The sequence below is a fragment of the Aulonocara stuartgranti genome (genome assembly GCF_965226115.1).
Source record: "Aulonocara stuartgranti genome assembly, chromosome: 12".
In the NCBI taxonomy this organism is placed as follows: domain Eukaryota; kingdom Metazoa; phylum Chordata; class Actinopteri; order Cichliformes; family Cichlidae; genus Aulonocara; species Aulonocara stuartgranti.
The window spans coordinates 8,824,226-8,844,146 of record NC_138948.1 but is presented as its reverse complement, the minus strand read 5'-3'; the positions used below and the strand labels follow the sequence as shown (position 1 = coordinate 8,844,146).

General features: G+C 40.1%; 1 protein-coding gene across 26 annotated transcripts in view; it reads right to left on the bottom strand.

Moving 5' to 3' along the window:
* The window catches only part of kcnt1b (potassium sodium-activated channel subfamily T member 1b), a 76,511-nt gene that overhangs the window by 53,897 nt on the left and 2,693 nt on the right, over nucleotides 1-19,921 (bottom strand). For 22 of the 26 annotated variants that reach the window (XM_082553761.1, XM_082553762.1, XM_082553754.1 and 19 more), the window contains 2 exons: nucleotides 18,734-18,782; nucleotides 16,919-17,086 (listed from right to left, as the gene is read on the bottom strand). In XM_082553761.1, the coding sequence (XP_082409887.1) occupies nucleotides 16,919-17,086; nucleotides 18,734-18,782 (217 nt within the window). Of the gene's footprint in view, nucleotides 1-3,202; nucleotides 3,897-16,918; nucleotides 17,087-18,733; nucleotides 18,783-19,921 lie in introns of those variants that run through there. The other 4 variants (XM_082553758.1, XM_082553766.1, XM_082553769.1 and 1 more) reach the window with 1 other exon arrangement.

Genomic DNA, 19,921 nt, shown 5'->3' with positions numbered 1-19,921 from the left:
CAATGGTGATTTGTTTGTTTGACTGTAACTGAACCAACGACCTTCTACTTGCCCAGCATTTTTGCACAAATGTAATAATTTAAAGTCAACTTTGATGCTTTAATACTGAAGAGGTAATATTAAGTGTACAAGGATACAAGTACACAAGTAGTTTGCTAACTTGGCTAAAAAAGCAGAAGCACTCTGGACTGACAGACGTGAGCTTCGTGAAAGGCTCTGCGTTGCTGAAATGTCAAATGGGATAAAGCCTACGCTGCACATCAGTCACTCTGCCTTTTATCAAGTTCTTACGCAGCTGACCTAAAAAATTCAAATCATCCTTTGCAATATCCTGGTCCATTCTTAGTGAGAATATACAGTGCATAATAGTGCCTCAGCAAGGCAGACCAAATGCTCGATTTGCAAACACATTTTTCACTGCGAGGACAAAGTGGTGGAGAAGATGGACGAAGCCAAAATAAATCTGCATGTGTTTATCAGTTCTGACCACATCCCGCGTTTAAAAGATGATCCTTCTCTCTCTGTTATTGAAAATCCTCCAAGACTTAATTAGTCTCTCACTGCCTGCAATATTAAGATGTCAATAACGGCCAGAGAATCGATATAAACAAACATAGAGGTGTTGTAAATTATGCCAAAATAGATGAATTCCCTATAGACCGTGCTATACGATGGACCAGATTATTGATTCTTTTACTCTCTCCGCATCCTTTCATTCCTGAGCCAGCTGGACAGAAATCGCCCGCTGGACAGAAATCCCCGCTGACCACATTTCACAACCCAGAAAGCTCTCAGATTACAGACATCACCCTGCAAGTGACTTGGATAAATTAATACACTTTTTTTTTATCTCTGCAAAAATCTGGTCATGTAATGATTGGATGAAAATGAAGGCCAACTTTTATTAATTTATGTCCTCAATTAAGATATAAGCCCTTATCAACAAAACTCGCTACCTTGTAAACAAAGGAGATGGACCGCGCTCAGGGCAACTGGCCAATTAATGCATTAGGTTTTACAGCCAACCCGTTTGTAGATAGTGTACTAGACAACCCTTTAAACAGTCTTGGATGGCAATAAAGCAATAGTCAATATTGTTCAGTGTCTCTAAACCTATTCTTACAGTGTTCAGCTGCCAACAGACTTACTGGCTTTTGTTGGGTTTTAATTGCTCTTACGGATCTGAACTGTCACTTTGACTATATCCACCTACAGGACACCAGTAACTTCAAAAGCTTCATCTCCTCCCTCAGTGTCAAAATCACACATTATAATTTTGGCTAATTATTCACTGTCTTTGCCAGTATCATCATCATCACAAGTACTGATGTGTCATCTGTGAATAATGTTTTCATTAGTGTATATTTCTCCTATTTTTTTTGGTAGCACTGATGACTGAGCTCACCTATTTGCATATATAGGACTTTAAACCTCTGTCTTCATTGTCTTGATCACAGCTGTAATTGCAATTTTTAGTAGACATGTTTTGTTATCTGCTCTACTGTCATGTTCACCACACTGAACATCCGTTTGAACATAACGGTTAGGATTTGACAGCTAATAAAGCTTGACAAAAAACACTGAAAAAAGGAAGACTGAAGACAAAAATCCAATATGAATCACTGGGTTTGTCCCTGTGATGTTGTGAGAGCTTTACTTTGCAAGGTAAAGTTCTTGAGAAACCAGTATGGACTATATGAATAATTGGAACTGAACGGAATCAATAGATGGCTCCCATTTAGTGATAGCTCAAGCCTCAACTCTGATTTATGTCCACCTGAATTCTCAGGGCTTTAGACATCTCTGCCAACTCCGTAACAAACTCTGACATCCTTCCAGATCTGTCATCCAAAATCCAGTAGCTAAAGTTGAGGCGTTTGCCTCGGGGAGGCAGCTTTGCAGAGGTGTGTGTATTCTGCCCATGGTTTTAGCTGAGAAAGTGAAGGGTGGATTCTGTGGTAAAAACTGAATGTTTCTAATCTATCCTCGATATTTAATTAAAGGGGTTGGTTTTTGTTTTGTTTTTATTAAAGTTTCTAATAAACAATGTAGCCAATTATTTTAGGATTATGATTTTTTGATCCAAATGTGCTGCATTTGACATTCTTCCTGTAATCACGTTGTTTAGCTATTTCCCATGCCACTCTGTTGCTTTTGTAGCCTCAATATGGATATTAAAATCACAACCAACAGCAAATGTTCCATCATTCAGAACAGATTAAATCCCAGCAGATCTGATCAAACATGCAGATAAATATCAGTATTTCACATAAAAAGTGAGAAGAAAAATATGTGCTATAAATATTGAGAGACAGGGCACACTGCACCACCAGCATACTGGCTGTGCAGTAGTTTCTGAAGCACAGCCAAATAAGCACACTCTGTTTTCAGTCAACCCAACCTCATAACCTGCAGATAACAGTGCAAATATTAGCTTGAACAGCAGCATTTCTGCAGCTCTTGAGTTCTTTTGTCTCCGAAAGAAAAAAAAAATGCATCCCTCAGTTGTTACAGGAACCACATCTAATTTGTCTATCAAATTGTAGCAGAGTAAAAGCAGATTTTATGGACTGGTGCCCGCACATTGTGAAATAACATGTAGTATTTTTATATAGGGAGGGGGTATGTGAGGAGCTCTCCTGTGGTTTGCATTTTTATTTCATCTATCAATCTAATATATATGCATTAATAATATTAAAAAAACTTAGCTCATGCAACCTGCAAAAGACTACTTCTACCCCACGCAAACTCTCAGATTCATAAAATTGTAATGGGAATGCAGCATCCACTGAATTATGTAATCCCATACACTGCAGTCATTAAATGAATCCCATTGATGCCTGGAGCAAAATGACTCACGACAGAAATGTTTGCGATCATTCAGCCATCTGTCGTGAAAGTGACTCAAAGAGTCGTACTGGTTGCCTTAATGTTTAATCCCAATGGGAAAATATAGCCTGTAGGACCCGATGCGTAACTACCGTAGTTCCCACACTACGCTGTAAATTTGTGGGAAATGTCAGTTTACAGGCGGACAGCTTTAATGGTAATGAAATATTGATTACGACTACTGTTAATTACCAGCCAAGTTATTAGGAAGACTTGATGTGCCGGTCGCTTGCAACACCGTGAGGATGCTGCGTGTGTGCAAGCGAGCTGCATTTAGAAACATGCGCCTTTGGTGCGGATCTGCGGCAGCTACCTTTGGTCGACATCGCTCCCCAAAGAGCCGATGGTCCGGAGAGGGGTGGAGGGATTGACCCAGGTGGGCTCTGGTGTTTTCTGCACATCGGTCTTGACGTCTGGGTCGATCTCCGAGGGAGAGGGCGTCAGCTTTGCGCCTGCCATGCTTCCCGAGTGTTACCTCCAGCAGATAACGGCCAATATGTTTTTTTCCTCCTGGTGTCAAAATGGGCTCAGTTAGCGACCGACACCGCCGGAAAACCGCATCCCGGTCTCACTGGTGGTGCACGAAGGAGGACGAAGACTGTCTCTCTCCCTGTCGCATCACGGGGTCCTCAGACACACTGAGGGAAGCATGAACTTGTCTCCTGTTAATCGAATCTACCTCCATCCCTGATGGAGATAAGAGGTCCCCGTGCGCGTCTGTGAGATCCTCACGTCGTCACGGTGTAGCGTCAAGAGCTCGACCAACCGGGCTTCCCAGCATGTTACATAACCAAGATGCTCAAATTTAATGACCGCCGATTACTTTTGATCAGGCCAACGTGCCCTTCATTCTTCTTCAGTCCTGTCCCGCAGTAAATCGTCCAGTCAGCTAAAACGAGCTGAAGATTTAGATGCGCCTACACCTTATTGAAACCGTTTTAATGATTAAAAACAGTGCTGAAAATAAATCAAGCTGTCCTCATCTCAACTTCACTGGAAGCTTTAGAAGTGCTATCCTTTCAGTAGCTGCAGGCAGGAGTGACGAAAAACCACATACAAATGAGCAGGTGGATAGGCAAACACTTCAGACATGATCGTGCTGGTTTGCATGGGAACACGGGACACCTGGAGTTGACATGATATTAGTGTGAGAGTGTGCAGGTGATGAAAAAGAAACCACCAGAGTTTAAAGTTGTAAATGACAAAAAAAAATAGGAATTGATTTTACAAAGTCATTTTTTAAAGAAAAATATTAATTAAAAAGTGTTTTTAAGAAGCCTGAACTGTTAGAATAAAACTCAACATGTAAACATGAATTTAACCCCGAATTATATGTCCTTTGGGTTTTTTTCAAGTCTTGTAACGGAAGGAGGGCTCTCTCAGTTAGTCAGAGATAAAGGACCCATAATGTACATATTAAGTCATTCAAAGGGAAACCAACGTTGCAGCCACTGATCATTTTGTATGTAAACTGCTTAACACATACTGAACCAGGGATTAAAGATGTGAAGGTATTCTGCAATAGTTTACCTCTTTTGATTTATCTGCTCAATTACTTTATCCTGAATTTCCATACCACACCATACCAATTTTACTTGTAAAACACTTCTTAAACAACCACAGCTGATACAAAGCGATGTATACAAAAACTAACTTCATTGGTAGTCACCTCAAAAGTGGCCTTTAGACTAAAACAGGACAGGTAAAAACAGGTAAGTAGCCTTGCAAATATATTTAAACTCTGTACAGTATGGATGTTGTCATCAAAAACCCAAGTCTGATTGCCAGATTTTTCACATTTTATTTATAATTCAAATTTATGTCATCTAATAAAAACTGTCTTGCTCACTGAAAAGATTCTTTAGGCATTAATCTAGAATAGTTACTCAAAATCAGTTACATTCCTCATCTTCTGTTCATGATTACAAGCTCACAGACCTATTGTTGGTTATGTGTTTACAGTGTGGTTTATTCCTAATTTAGCCAAAGCAGCCATACATGCTGAACTCCCATTGGTAATGCATTTACAAAACACATTACACACTCCATTTGTGATGCAGATGCTGATCTCAGTTCAACCTGCAGGAAACATTTTAAATTATCTGCTTAAAGTACCCTGGGGATTAGAGAGGCTGGCTTGTGGATGACTGAACGGTTACGTCTTCAGTTTTAGTGGGATCTACACAACTACCTTAACAATCCCATCTGTAACTATAGCATACAGTCAGTTTGGATTTAAGTACAAATGAAACCAACCTTTTACAACAGCCCTTTTTCCGAAGGTAGGATTGATCGCTGGATTAGTTTATGTTCTTTTTCATATTGCACTGTTCTAAAAACATGCTGATTAAACTCTATTTTGAAGGCTGCAGTTTACGGTAGTCTTATACTTTATTGCATTTTACCAAGCTTTAGTGGGAAACAGGGTCAATAAAATTCGAGGAACACTTGTTGATATTACCCAGTACCTTTTAACAGGCTCATGTTCTCTAAAAATCAATGTGTGCATACTCGTAAAATCATAGACAATAATGCTGTCTCCGTGTACTAAAGTCATTTATCTCTGTATAAATATTTGTCAAGCAGCGCGGTGCTGCATTTCAAACTGTAAACTGATAAATGAATCATGTTGTATCATGTGACACATACTCTCGCCAAGACTGTGTTTGTGATCCAAAGTGCTGGAAAGGTAATAGCTGACCATAAGGAAACAGTCCGAAGCATAAAATGACAGTTAATGGAAAGAGAAAAGCAACAATGTATGTTGCATAAAACCAGACAGTGGATTGTAAATGAGTTCACGAGTAGCAGGAAGAAATGTACAGATTTGAGCACAGAGACACTTAGTGGTGAAATAGAGGATTGCAGACAGTGTAGCAGAGAGAGAGAGAGAGAGAGAGAGCGCTTTCATGTATTTTACAGTATATCTAACCACACAGATGGCAGTATAGTCCTGGGTTTTATCTCATGTGAGGCTGCAGTAACGAACATCTTTGAACGAGCTGTTCAACCCTTGCAGTTACTTCAGGTGAAGCCCAGACCCAACTCAGGGTTAAAAACGAGATTTAATGAAGCACAAAAGAAGTCGAACGAGTGCCATTGTTCACACTGGATATTTGCATTAATTACATTAGTGGGTAGCACAATGCAGGGATATAACAAACATGTTAAGAGAGGAGTGAAGCCTGCTGGTTGGCTATAGCTGGCACAGCCTTCCACTTAGAAATGCTTGGCAGAAGAACTAAACACAATTATGCAAGATGAGTAACTTCCAGCTGCGAAGATGAAAGGAAAAAGACATTTCTTTTAAAAAAGAAACAGGGTTTTGGGGGCAGAGCTGATGTATGCAACATCATGCTGTGCCATAGCGCTACTGCTGTCACTGTTGAGCTGTATAGCTGGATGCACAACTGCAGCTAATTTATTTGTTTAGAAATGGACACTGATATAGTGGGATTTTTTTTTTTAAAAGCAGTCACCTGACAGCAACATTTATTTGCACTTAATGTTTTGAAAGTGGTAAAAGCTTGTTAGACTGAACCAAAGCTGCTGGTGGGCCTAATCAAAGTCAAAGTCAAGTCAAAGTCAACTTTATTGTCAATTCTGCCACATGTACAGGACATACAGAGAATAGAAACTTCGTTACTCTCAATCCCTAGATAAAATAGAAAATGAACATTTAAATATAAGAGTGATTAAAAATGCAAGTAAAATATTTTAAAGTAAAAAAATTAAATAAATATAATACAATTTTACATATAACAAGAAAGCTATACAATATACAATATAAGGGTAAATGACATTGAGTGCAAACCAGGCAGAGTAGTGCAAATAGGCAAATAGTGCAAATGGAGATTTGGTAATGTACGGTATGAGATAGTATAACAACAAAGTCTTATGAGGTAATGGCAGTTCAATGCTCCACAAAGTGACTGGTAACTGGTGCAGGCCAGTGAGTGAGTCAGAGAGTGTGTGTGTGTGTGTGTGTGTGTGACAGAGTTCAGTGAGACCGTGGAGGAGAGAGGGGAGAGGGGGCAGAATCGGGAGGGAGTTAAGCTTCCTGACAGCCTGATGGATGAAGCTGTCCTTCAGCCTGCTGGTCCTGGCCTGGAGACTCCGCAGTCTCCTCCCCGACGGCAGCAGCTTGAAGAAGCTTTGCATTGGGTGCGTGGGATCAGCCGCTATGCAAAGGGCTTTATTAGTGAGACGGGTGCTGTAAATGTCCTGGAGGGAGGGGAGAGAGACACCAATGATCCTCTCTGCAGCTCTCACTATGCGTTGGAGGGTTCTATGACAGGACGCATTGCAGGCTCCAAACCACACAGTGATGCAGCTCGACAGGATGCTCTCGATGGTGCCTCTGTAGAAAGTGTGCATGATGGGGGCTGGTGCTCCTGCTCTTCTTAGTTTGCGGAGAAAGAAGAGACGCTGCTGTGATTTCTTGGCCAGTGCTGTGGTGTTGTACGTCCAGGAGAGATCCTCTGTGATGTGCAATAAGTGTAATAAGTCTCCCTTTAAATCTCCGTGATCACTGGGGTCGCCTCAGCATCGTGCTTCGTGCTGCAGATGAGAGTTGAGAGCTGTGATAATGCTTCCTCTGTCAAAACATATTAACGCAGTGAGCTAGCACTGCTGTGGGTGAGCTGTCTCCCTGTGCTCAGTATAGCCAAAGAGGAGGAAGAAGTCTAGCCAATTCCACTGGCAGGCTTACACACAAGAGTGTACACATGCATCTGAGCACTGCAAACGGGGATCCTACTGCTTGCTAACTGCAAACTTGCCAGAGGCTGTTTGGTGCGGAAAAGGTTCAACAACCATTTATCAGTCATAACCTTATGTTCTCTTCCAAAAATGAAGATGACTGTGGAACTTTACTTGAGTAGAATGAGTATGCCAGAGCGCTTGATTCATCCATAATAATAATAATTAGAAGAAACACGCCATCAACTCTTCAAAATGTCAGTTGAGCTGTTAAGTTATTTATGAACAGAGAAAACTCGCTAAAGTAATAAGAAACACTACTTCAGTTTGTGCAACATGTATTTACACCACAACCATCTCGGTAAACTCCTGAATATTTTCCCCCCGATATAAATACGTTTGAAACCTTTTCTGGCACTTTCGTTAAGCCACATTAATGGCAAACAAATCGACAGTTCCATGAATAAAACAGCTGCTCCCAGCATGACGCTGTACCAAAAATGAGTGGCACGGTTCTCTTCATTTGCCTTACATGAAAGCATCCACTATATACTCCAGTTAGTTTACCTAGATACTCGTTTACTAAATGAACAGCTGAATCATGTAATAATTCAAAAACATACCTGCAATTTTCATTTCACTTACAATAAAATTACTGTTCAGTCTATATAGTACTGATCACTCAGTGTAAACAACCTGAAGGAACATACAAGCATAAAGAACTTTAATGATGCATTTAAATTAACACACAGTTTAGTTAATAGTTTGCACAGTTTGAAAAAGAAAATCTGTTAAAACAAGAAAGTGCACCACTTTATCTTATTTAGCCTTTAAGACCATCACACATCAATTGCAGATTTCAGAAGCTTATACCACAGAACTTCTATGTCAACAGTTTACTAACACAGCATATGTCTGCTCATGAGCAAGCAATGCTGCTACATTAACACTCATGTACAAGACAGGAAAGTGAATCCAGGACAGACTGAATATAAAGGAACAGAGAAAATTGCTATAATGCTATGATGTGAGGTGCTGTAGACAGGAGATGAAAAAGTCATCAGGTGATTGGCAGGCAGATGAATTACTTGAAAGGGCTGCCACTGGGCTCTTTCCTAAAATACTGCTGCACATTCATGATCAGTGAACCATAGCAGCTTTATTGATTATAAAACATTTACCTGATTGCCTTTAGGCAGGAGAACCAGATAATCACAGCAGCACACATGAAATCACCCTACAACACAGCTATACAACAGCAACTTAAGATAGATTTATAAGTGATAATTAGTGTTAAAGCTTATTATACTCAAGGGAAAAAGCAGTTGTTGTAACATTTAAGAAAAACATGGGAACGCTTTCAAATTCAAAGCCAGTTTTAGTATTTAGGTTTTGCAGTTTTGCTAGACCCTTTGAACTAGTGGGTAGAAATGTGGTTGGCCATTGCTAAATAATCCACTATGTGGAGCTGTACTTGCATCCTCAATACCGGAGCTCCCTGGTCTATGTTTACAAGCTCAACCAAGTACTTCCATCATTGCTTTTGCTTATTAAAGTCTGACAAGCCAAGTCCACTGATGCTAATTAAGTTGGCAAGACAAAGCACGAGAGCTAAATGGCAAATGCACCAGAGATTTCAAGGCTCAAAGATGCAGTGGCCCAGAAGAGAAACAAATTCTGAGGGGGTAAATGAAATCTTAATTCTTCTCAAGCACCACCTTCAATAATTCTCCCTTTGCAGTCTTTCTCTAATTGCACGTCCCACTTGAGCTATCCCTCTGAGACTATGCACTCAGACACTGTGATGTTCCAAATGATTTCATATAAAGACTAATAAAACCTTTTATGAGAGCTGCATGCTCATTCCTTTCTGCTTAAGCAGGTCGTGTCATTTTCACTAATACCTCCACTGCGCTGATGGGAAATAAATCTGGCTAGAAATCGTCGAAACAGAGCTCCCTACAAATTGGGCTTTTTAGCAATGCAACGCTTCGACAGACTCATTTCCACCATTTCCGCTCACTGGCTGAACAAATCCTTAGAGAAACTTGTCTCAAAATAGACAGAAATTGGACAACATGCTTGGGTCCTGCACTTCATTGTGACAATAACAACAACTCTTAAACTCACAGCATGTCAAGAAAAACACAGCCACTCCGCAGCTAATGAGAACAAGTCTGCCGTCCTTAAGTGTCGCCTACCCACTCTGCGCTGATTGCGATGACTAATGCCACCTATGGTCTTAATTTCAAGCTCTGTTTGCTAAGCGGAAATGCACATGTCACCAGTAACAACACACACACACACATTTTGAAGCACATCAGACTTTTAAGTGAGATGACGTCTGGAAGTCATCAGGTCGAAATTGGCGATGCAAAATGTCTCATGGTATTCAAGTTGCCGTTTCTCCTTTATCATTACATACTAATAATTTGGACAGCATGGAAACTAGGGACACAAACAGGCGATAGCTTAATTACAATGCTTGCCACAGCAAATGAAACGACAGCTGTCATTTGTTGCTATCAACAAAAATTTGGAAAATGCTGCTATATGTAACTGCTTATTAGCTACATATAATCATATAATCAAATGAAAAACTAGTGGAGGAAATGAGACTTCATATACAGTGTTTTGACATACATACAGCAGTTTGAGTCAGGTCACTGTAGTCATAAACACTTTGTGGTGGCAGAAACCAGTGAGTACCCCTGGAAATGTTCAAGAAGGAAACTGTTATAGAACACTATTACTGAAATGCTGAGATTTAAGACAGAAAACCAATAAACAGACCAGACTAAAGGAATTGTAAACACACTTGAGACAAAGTAGGTGATGTATACATGATTCAACTACAGAGTTACATGTCAGTAGAGTTAAGGAATATATTTAGTGAATAAATGAGTCACATGGTGATATTCTGTGACATTACATTTAATGTATACTAATTTATACTATTATACTATGAAGTAACTTATTTTTTATCACTGTGGTTACAACGTGATGACCGAATATCCAAGGATCCTAAAAAGTCCAGACTTTGTTCCCTCATTCTTCAATTATTCAAGCTACAGTCAGTGTATAGAGGCTCCTGCAGTGAATAATTAGACTTGTTTATCATCGCCCACATATTGTACAGCTGCATTTTATGTCCTTGCCTGTAGCTATAGGTACTACATAAGTTTTTTATGCAAAGACCAATCAACAAATCTTGGTATATGTCCTGGAGAGGAATGCAAAGTACAAAAATGTATTTTGTTTAATATACACATGTAAACAAATAAAAGCTCTTAGGGTCCTGTTGATCTTGTATACTAGGCTTTCCAGGATCCATGTTTGAGGCATTGAGTCATAGGCTTTCTTGTATTTAATCAGGCAGTGCACAGGTTGGTGAGCTTGATCTTGCAGTCTTGGGCAACAGCTCTGTCTACAAATAGCTGGTGTTTTCCCGCTCTGGTACACTGCTAATTCCTTTTTGTGCCCAGCTAATGTATTGAGCCATGTGCCTGTTCTTCTTAGCCGCTATGATGCCTGACAGGAACTTCCATGTGATAGTAAGGCAGGTTATAGCGGCCGGTAGTTGAATGGGTCCCTTCTCGGAGTCTACTAGACACTAAGCATTGCTGTCCTTCTTCCATATCCGCAACCATTATTGCTCCTTGTCCAGCATTGGCGGGGCTGTTCTCATATTATTCCCCTTCCACTGAGAGTACACTTCTCTTACCTCTCTAGTAAACCTCTTCAACCAGCTGATGAAAGCTGTGAGTCTTTGTCTGGCAGTCTTCAGGTAACGGGCAGCTTGGTGTTTCTTTATCGCACTTTTCTGCAGCTCCGATAGTTGGCTAACATCCCCCCGTGCTATCTTGATCTTGGCCTCTAGTCTCTTTCTCCATGGACGGCACTGTTCATCTTATCTACTGGCTGTTCATCTTATAGCCAAGCATCTCAGAAATCACAGGCGCTGTGGTGTAGATCAGCTGGTTGGTTTCATTGATGGTCACAGTAAGGATTGTCTGCAATGCTGCATTCACATCTTCTAGTAGACCTACAGATGGTACTTCACTTAGGGTTTGCTTGTAAAAGTTGTGACTAGCTGTGTGTTTTTCAGGGTATAGCTAGATCAAGTCAAATATAACCATATATCACTTTCTGTTTGGCTTCTTTAAAAAATAAGTCATAATTATTTGCAAATATTAAGCATAAAGCATTAGCTGTTTTATTTAAAAGAAAAAGTCAACATCAGTAACTTTGCATCAAATGTAAATGTACAACAAAAACTTCTCTGTGTGTGCTTGTTACATAAGATAATAAGTGACAAATGTATAAAGACATCAGTATAAGGACAAGTTTTTCCATTTCTGCCCCCTATATATGATGAAATGAATTTGCTGCATGCATTTAAATGGCATTCAAGTTGTTCACTAACAAAAGGCATCATTGTGTGCACGTTGCACCTGGTATTATCTGATTATATCTAGCTGGACCAATCCATCCTCATCTTTACAGTTTGACTCATCACTTTCCCTCTGGTCCTTTGTCTTTCTTCTTTCCTCCATCCCATTTACTCGTTCCAACACGTTCCCTTCCTTTGAGTTTTTGTGCTCCTTCTGCTCATCATATTCCCCTTTCGCTTTGTTCTGTATCTTATCCTCCTCCTAAACTCGGTCCGATTGAAATCATTCAGGCATCAAATCCCAATAGCCACTTCTGCCACAGAATCAGTGCAAACAAACAGCTGCTGCCAGTATCAGTGCACAATTATTGTCTCAGGATGTGTAATTCTGCATGGAGTTTGGTTTTGCAGTATTTATATGGTCAAAACAAAACCATGTTGAGTCAAAGTGTGTCCAACTCCACTTCACAAAACATGACATTTTTGATTGACCAGAAACATACAGCCTGGTGTCTTGGAAAAATCTAACAACTGAGGTTTATGAAATAATTCAGAATTATAAATGGCAATATGAATGAATGAGTCTAATCTGAGACCAGCTGTTCCTTGACAGCAGATCACAAGTCAGTATTAGATCACCACTGCAAGTGGCTCTATTTGACTCACAAGGATGTGTCGAGTTGATAAGGTGACCGATTAACACTCACCCTGTCAGCTTCACACCCAGGGGACCCTGCCTTGATAAGAGGCCAGAAGAAAAAAAACACAAAAACACAAAAAAGACCACAGAGATAAGACAGATTCAACTAATTTTCTTCTGCTCTGTTTTTAACTCTATTGGCATTTGTACATGAATTTGGTGGGCTGTTTCCATTTCTGACTTTGATTGAGGTTAGCTGGCTGACAGACTGAGGAATAAACCCACATACACACACTCAGATATATAATCAGACATTGACAGGTCCATACACCAGCATGCCCACACTCAGGGCACATACACGAACACCTGTTTAGTGCATGCACACACACACACACACATACACACACATACACAAATTGCTCGACTTCAGTGTGAATGCTGCTCTTCAGCGCCCACACAACCAAGTCGTCATTATGGCCCTCTGAAACCCAACCCTGGAGATAATGACAGCCCAGGAGGGAGATTACCCCCCTCCTCCCCACACAGGCATCTACACTGTACGCCCACATCCACACTACAGACACAGAGATGAGTGGAAATAAAGTGAAACACTTACATAGACAGCACAGAAGGGCTTAATACTGTTGCACTGTCGCACATTGAACAATTTGCATTTGCGTACAAACAGAAAAACAGCAAAGAATACATTCACAGTGACACTCGGGCACTTCTCCACAATAAATGAGTTCACATCCAGGCACAAAAAAAGTACGGTTTTAGTATCTGGCTTTTGTCTCCCCCCAGTCCTTTGCAAATCTAAAACACGACTACAACAAAGCAGGTTCCAGTAAACATGAGCAAGTTGAGCAATCTCATCTAAATTATGCCAATAAAAGTGAGTAGCAATAACTCTACATGCATGAGAGAACACCGTCTAACCAAAAAGCCATTTTTGTGGATTAAAACTTAGAATGGTTTGCAAGATAGTAATCACTGTAGAAGATAACACAAAAACAGATTACTAATATGTTTTGTTTTTGGCGATAAGGCCATAAGCAGTGAATGGCCTTATCGCCATTATTTTATTAATATTTCATTCACTTTGCAACAAACTGCCCCCTCCCCTTTTATGTGCTTCTGATAACCCGGTGCCTTGGTGGACTCCCTTAATGATGTATCTTTATTTGGTGCGTTATCTCTGCAACCCACTGCCTTTAACTCTAAAAGCACATCATGACAAATGAAAGAAAAACAGATACAGAAGGTCATCAGGGCAGCAAGGTGCTGATTCCTCCCTCTGGGAGGTAATTTGTTTTCAGGCTTCAGACTTCACAAAGGTTCAGCACAGGAAATAGTCAACATCTCAACCCATGAGCATGCAGAAGATCATCAAGCTAGAAAAAGCATGTCCCCAAGGCAAAGTGACATCATCTGTTTGAATTTCCACTCCAGAGATCAGAAAATAGGGATTACTCTGCACTGGCATAAGACAGTATCAATAGCAGTGTACTTTTTGGTGCTTTTCCTATTGATTTCCTGTGTATATGTACATGTGTATCTATGTATTTTACAGCTGTTGTTTGGATTTGGTTATCCTCTGTTTTTCTTGGCAGGATTTGTGAATTACGTGGCTCTGTGGAAACACCAAGAATGTGCATGCATATGTACACACACACTAAGGCATACATGTGCTGGTAGCTAAGCAACAAGCTCTAATTACCTTCTGCAATTCAATAATGTTCAGCAAAACATTCATTTGCAGGGGAACAGTCTTAAGATACATGACACAGAACCCATACGGGACAAAAGATAAGAGATATGTTACCTAATGACTATATTGCCATGTATATTTTCCATGCATTTCCACTGTTAAACATACAGCGAGATATATTATACACAAGTTGTGCATTATCTCACTTTCACTCAAACGACTTGTTTGTCAACATTAAATGGCTAATGCAGTAAAAGGGAAACCTTTGCGCACTCTGGGAAAGCACACAGGAACAATAAACATGTGTGCGTGTAGTGGGGGGTGGGTTGTGGGGGTGGGTTGTGGGGATTGTGTATTTTTCTGCTGCTCTAAATGTTATCTGTAGACACATGCCTTGCATTTCTCTCTAAAAACATAGTGATGGCGTTTAACTGATAGGATCCCCAGTGACACTAGGCAGATGAACAAAGAAATAAAATGATAGGTAGTGGTATACCAAAGCATTTGCAAGTTATCTATTCCAATTCATTAATTAAGACTTGGTCTGGCTCATTGTGAGCAAACATCAGTTATTGAAATCGTATAAACCTCAGAAATCAAACAGTACTGACAAAAAAACCCAGAAAAAAAACAAAAAACACATTGTAACTTTACTTCATTTAAATAGCAGCACAGACTCTCTAGTGACAAACTGTCCAAGTCTTTGGACCTTAGGGCAAGATAAACATCTATCTTTTTACTTTGAACATTACTCAAAATGAAGTGTTAATCATAATCAGTATCTGCGCAGCAACTGCCCCTCTACATTGATAGGGAGAGCTTTGTTTTCTGTCAACAGTTGTTATGCTGTGATTACACTAAGCAAAGCAAAGTTTCTTTGTGGCCAGATTTCAGACAGAGTTTATGCAGCAAAGCAAATTGATATACAAATCAAGGGAAATCAGCATCTTGCAGGAATTACAATATTTTAACTTTGGAAGAAAATTTGCTTCTCAGTATGTCCCTTAGAGCTGGGATTATCCTGATGCTGACAATGAGAAATTGAGAACTAATTTATTGACTGTGTTTGTGGGCAGCTGGAGCTGTCTGATTCAACTGCACTTCTAGACAAAGATAGGGAGAAAAGGAGTGGGCTTGGAGAGAAGTGAGTGAAATTATAGGACTTAATGGTAAGTTCTGAAAAAATGTTTCTGATTTAAGCTATCAGTTGTACTCCTCCTCTGCCTTTTGTTGGATGTTAGGGGTGCACATTTTTATTATGTGAATACACCATGAGAGGTCGTGTTCACCCACGTAAACACTGTCCATAATTGCCGGCTAGATGTGATTGCCACCTTCAGCTCCATCTGATTTGTCCAGGCAACTGCAGTATGAACTGGCAGAATGTCAGACACCTCCAGATACCACTAGGGTCATGCCATTTAGTGTGTTTTCAGATACAGCATCTGCTGTAGCCTAGCAAAAAAAGCTTCTTAAGTCCCCTGTCATTCCTGTTTCTTTAAGCAATTTTCACTCATTGTCTGAGAGTGTTTGGACACCTTGTGAGATAACATTGTAGGCAAAGCGTCTGGTTTTAGTCTTTGCTTATAACCACCAGTATTCATAAGTCTTTTTCTCGAACTCAAATGGATCAAATGCAACAGAACAAAATACTGAGAACACAACCACACGTCTTTTGGAAGCTTCAATGGTTCTGCTCCTTTTTCCTGTTGTTTTTAACAGGAAAGCTGTGAAAACTAGAAAACTAATATCACTTCCCTTCTCAACTAGGAAATATAACAAAGCAGTGTGTGTGTGTGGGGGGGCGGGGGGGGGGGGGGGGGGGGTGTCGTCTCCATACTTCTCCATAGTGTAGAACGGGGAACTGAATTAGGAACTGGATTCACCTACAGCAGGAACTTCAACATCACTGAGCCGCAGTGCATTGAGGATAAAACGTTATGGAAGCCTTCATATAAAGTCTCACAAGTTGAAATAGTGAAAGTTCATTTTAACACACAAATCTCTGACAAATCAAAAGTAAGTCCACCATACAAAGCTTTGGCTGCCAGTTTCCTCTTTGCAAGCCAGTATACAATGGACTGCTGATCCTTTAGTGAGATGCCTTCATTTCAGCACCATGGAGAGCTCCACAGCACTCAGCCATGCCTGAGGCTAATTTTTCCCCTCTTGGGTAGCAAACAGCATCTGTTGGTCTGCCTCTCCAACCGCAGCGATAACTGTACTCCCAAACACTACAGCACTCTGGTGACTGTAGCGCCAGTCAAGGGTAAATAAAAAAATAAATATATATATACTTAATCCAGCTATACCCTGAAAAACACAAATCTCGTTACAGCTGTTACAAGTAGAATTTTCAGCTAATTCTATTTTATGTGATTTTCTTATTTCAGTAGAATTCTGGCCAAAGTAGTATCAGTTTGCTCAATTTATTGTCATTTACTCTAGGAGAGACTTCTTCTTAATAAAGACTGCAAGATTTCAGGTTCTCTGTTGTTGTTATTGTACAAAAAAGATCCACAATATTCCTGGGCAGTCTCTCACATGTCACACACACAAACTTAAAGAGAGCTTTTCGTGCTACCTGTCATCATTCTGAAATGTCTGGTCCCCCAGCAGCAAGTCCCTGAATCGGTAACGAGGTGGGAGCGGAGGCACCCCTGAATCCACATCGGCCATCTTGAGAGCTGAGATGTCCAGAATAACACCAGAGTTGCTGCTGTTGTTTTTCTGCACGGTCTCAGTGGATGGCCTGCATGACGAGAAAGACAGCAGAATCTGCTCAGCAACCTGTCTGCTAGTACAACGGTGACATTTTAAAACAACGTATTCAGCTGAGAACAGACACAACAAAAGTGTACGTGACGCTGTTAATTTAGAGGCTGGCTCTAATTGAAAAAGCATATTACAAAGTTTTAAAACATATGTGAGGAAAGTTATGGTTGTATAATGCACTTGTCTGCAATCACAAAGGTGGTTGCTCGGGGGAACAATGACAAACATTTTACTGTAATGCTCACATGCCAATTTATTCACATGGGACAAAAAGGAAACCACAGCAAACAGAAAAGGCCCATTATCCATTCCATGAAATCCCAAGTAAACACGACATGCATTTATGAGGATGACACACTGAGCACACTGATAATGACAATGAAGATTCTTGACCAGCTATTAAGCTCTTGTGCTGCTAACACAGCTGAGAAAACAGCTTAAGCAGAAATGGTTTGCAATGGGCACACAGACCCTATTTTAAGCCTAAATCCTGACATGGATAATAATCTAAACCATGTGACTTGATGCAACTGACTTATTTCACAAACATCTTGTATTATGTATTATTGTATTAAAGGAAACATACAAACATGCATACATGCATTATTCAAAAAGAAAGGGAACGACATATGAATATGCAACCTATTTACATTTTACAATATACATTATTGCTGCAGCTGCGGCCTTATTGGTCCATCCCCAATAAACATTTCCCTGGTCACATAAAACGACAGTCAAATTAAAAACTACTGCAACCAGAATGTCAACAGTTAAAATCCAGACATTAGAAATGAAGCCAGAAGGATGATGGTTTGTTGCAACAATTGCTGAGAAGTGTATATTACACTTAGTGTAATACTACATGACGCCATTACCTTGATTAATACTACTTCACATCAGCTCTCTCTCACCAGCTCCACATGCAATATGTTTCAAGGAAAAGGAGGAACTAGAAGTAACTAATGCAGCTTTAAATGTCAGCACTATGCAGTAGCCTAATGACTCACACTGAGATTAAATGAGATTGGTGCAAATAAATAAGCTGAAGTAAAATGTTTTTCATTTTTCATTTCTCTTGCACCTATTGTCATTTATTATTTTACTTTTTAAAACAAAACTTTAATTTATGGCAACTAACAGGTGGATGCAAGCTGTAGTCAGCACTTCTCTCCAAGGCTTCTGCTCTGCTAATTCAAGTCATGGACTAGAGCTCAAGGTTATTGTGGTTGTGGTGGTGCTTTATGTAATAAATTGTCTAGTTTTCTGTTTGGCTGACTGTATTTAAATCCCATCAAATTTATGAATGTAGCCTGCAAATGAAGCAAGTCTCCATGAGCTGGTAACTCAACACTTAAAGCTTTTGCCCAAACACTTTCATTTCAAGCTCCAAAATGACTCAAGGAATGCAAAGAGCAACTTGAAAATTCAGATTACATTTTGATAAGGCAATCTATGGAGCAGTAGTAGTGGAGGCACACTACAGGTAAAGACCATTTTCAAAGAACAATGTGCATTTACACAAAATTAAGCAGCTGTTTTTTTTTCAAATATTGTGGCTAATTATTGCATGCGTTTCCACCTTGTCACACAGTAACACATGTAGGGAAGTTCTTCAGGAAGTTACCTGTCACCGAGGGAACTCGATGATCGGCGTGGAGGGTTCATCACTGGCTCTTACAGGGGGACATCAATGATGAGCGAGAGCGAGAGAGAGAGAAAAGGGAAAAGAGAGATTAAACAACACTTATAAAAACTCTCCTCTTAAGACCTTTTGAAAGAGGTCGATCACATCCACTGCCTGTTTCACAGCTTACACGCAAAGATCAGTGCGCACTCTCAAACTTTCTGGTTTTTACATAGAGCAGGATTACACCAACACATTTATGCAAGGGTACAGTTTGATATTACCGAGTTGTCCCTCTCCAACATCTCCACTCGATGGTGCTTAACTTTTTTATATTGCATCTTTTCATAAAGTGGAAAGCAGCAAGTGGGTTAATCAGCTACTATCTGCATGTGTTTATTAAAGGCACCCTAGTGTACATTTTAATCTTTGCAATAGTGAGGAGGGATTCCCTTGTCAAGATGCTGTTAGCACATTTTTTTCTGCCCATGAAGCAAAACAAACAGATGGAAGGTCATTTCAGAAACAGGACAAAGACCGTTCTTAAATACATACAGTGTAGGTTCAATATACCAAAGCTTCATCTGTCTGGTTGAACAAGATGGGCATCCGTGTCTGCACTTCCATGACATTTTTTTACATTTCCAGCTAAAAGATAAACCTAGACTTTCTGTTGATGTGCCTTTGGTTTATTGCTAAACTGTCTACAGAGGGAAAATAAGTGGGTAATACAGAGCTAAGTGTGTGTCTGTGGTTTTCATACTACGGTGTGGGCAATCTTGAGTGGGCTAATAGCAACCAGAAACATGATCTCCCTTATTAACAGTGAAGGCACAGTCCCCCAGAAGGGCAGACAGAGAAAAGAGAGATAGGTTATGACCGCGAGTACGGTGGAGTGGAAAGAAAGCCAAAACCAGAAACAAAAGGAGGTGAATGCAGAAGAATAAAGAATATAGTACTCTCAATGTGTTCTTTACTTTAGGAGACATCAGAAGTTAAGAAGAACTACATGACAAGATAAAAGAGACAGAGAACTGTACATTCAGCTGTGCAAGTAAAATTAGCACGCAGTATAAAAGAAAAAAAAAAATACAGAGCCTGTGACCTCTGAGAGCTCACTTAATGGAGGAGGCAAAGTGACCACAATAAAAGGGAAAAAGAGTCGCTTGCGGTAAGAGAGTGTCTCCT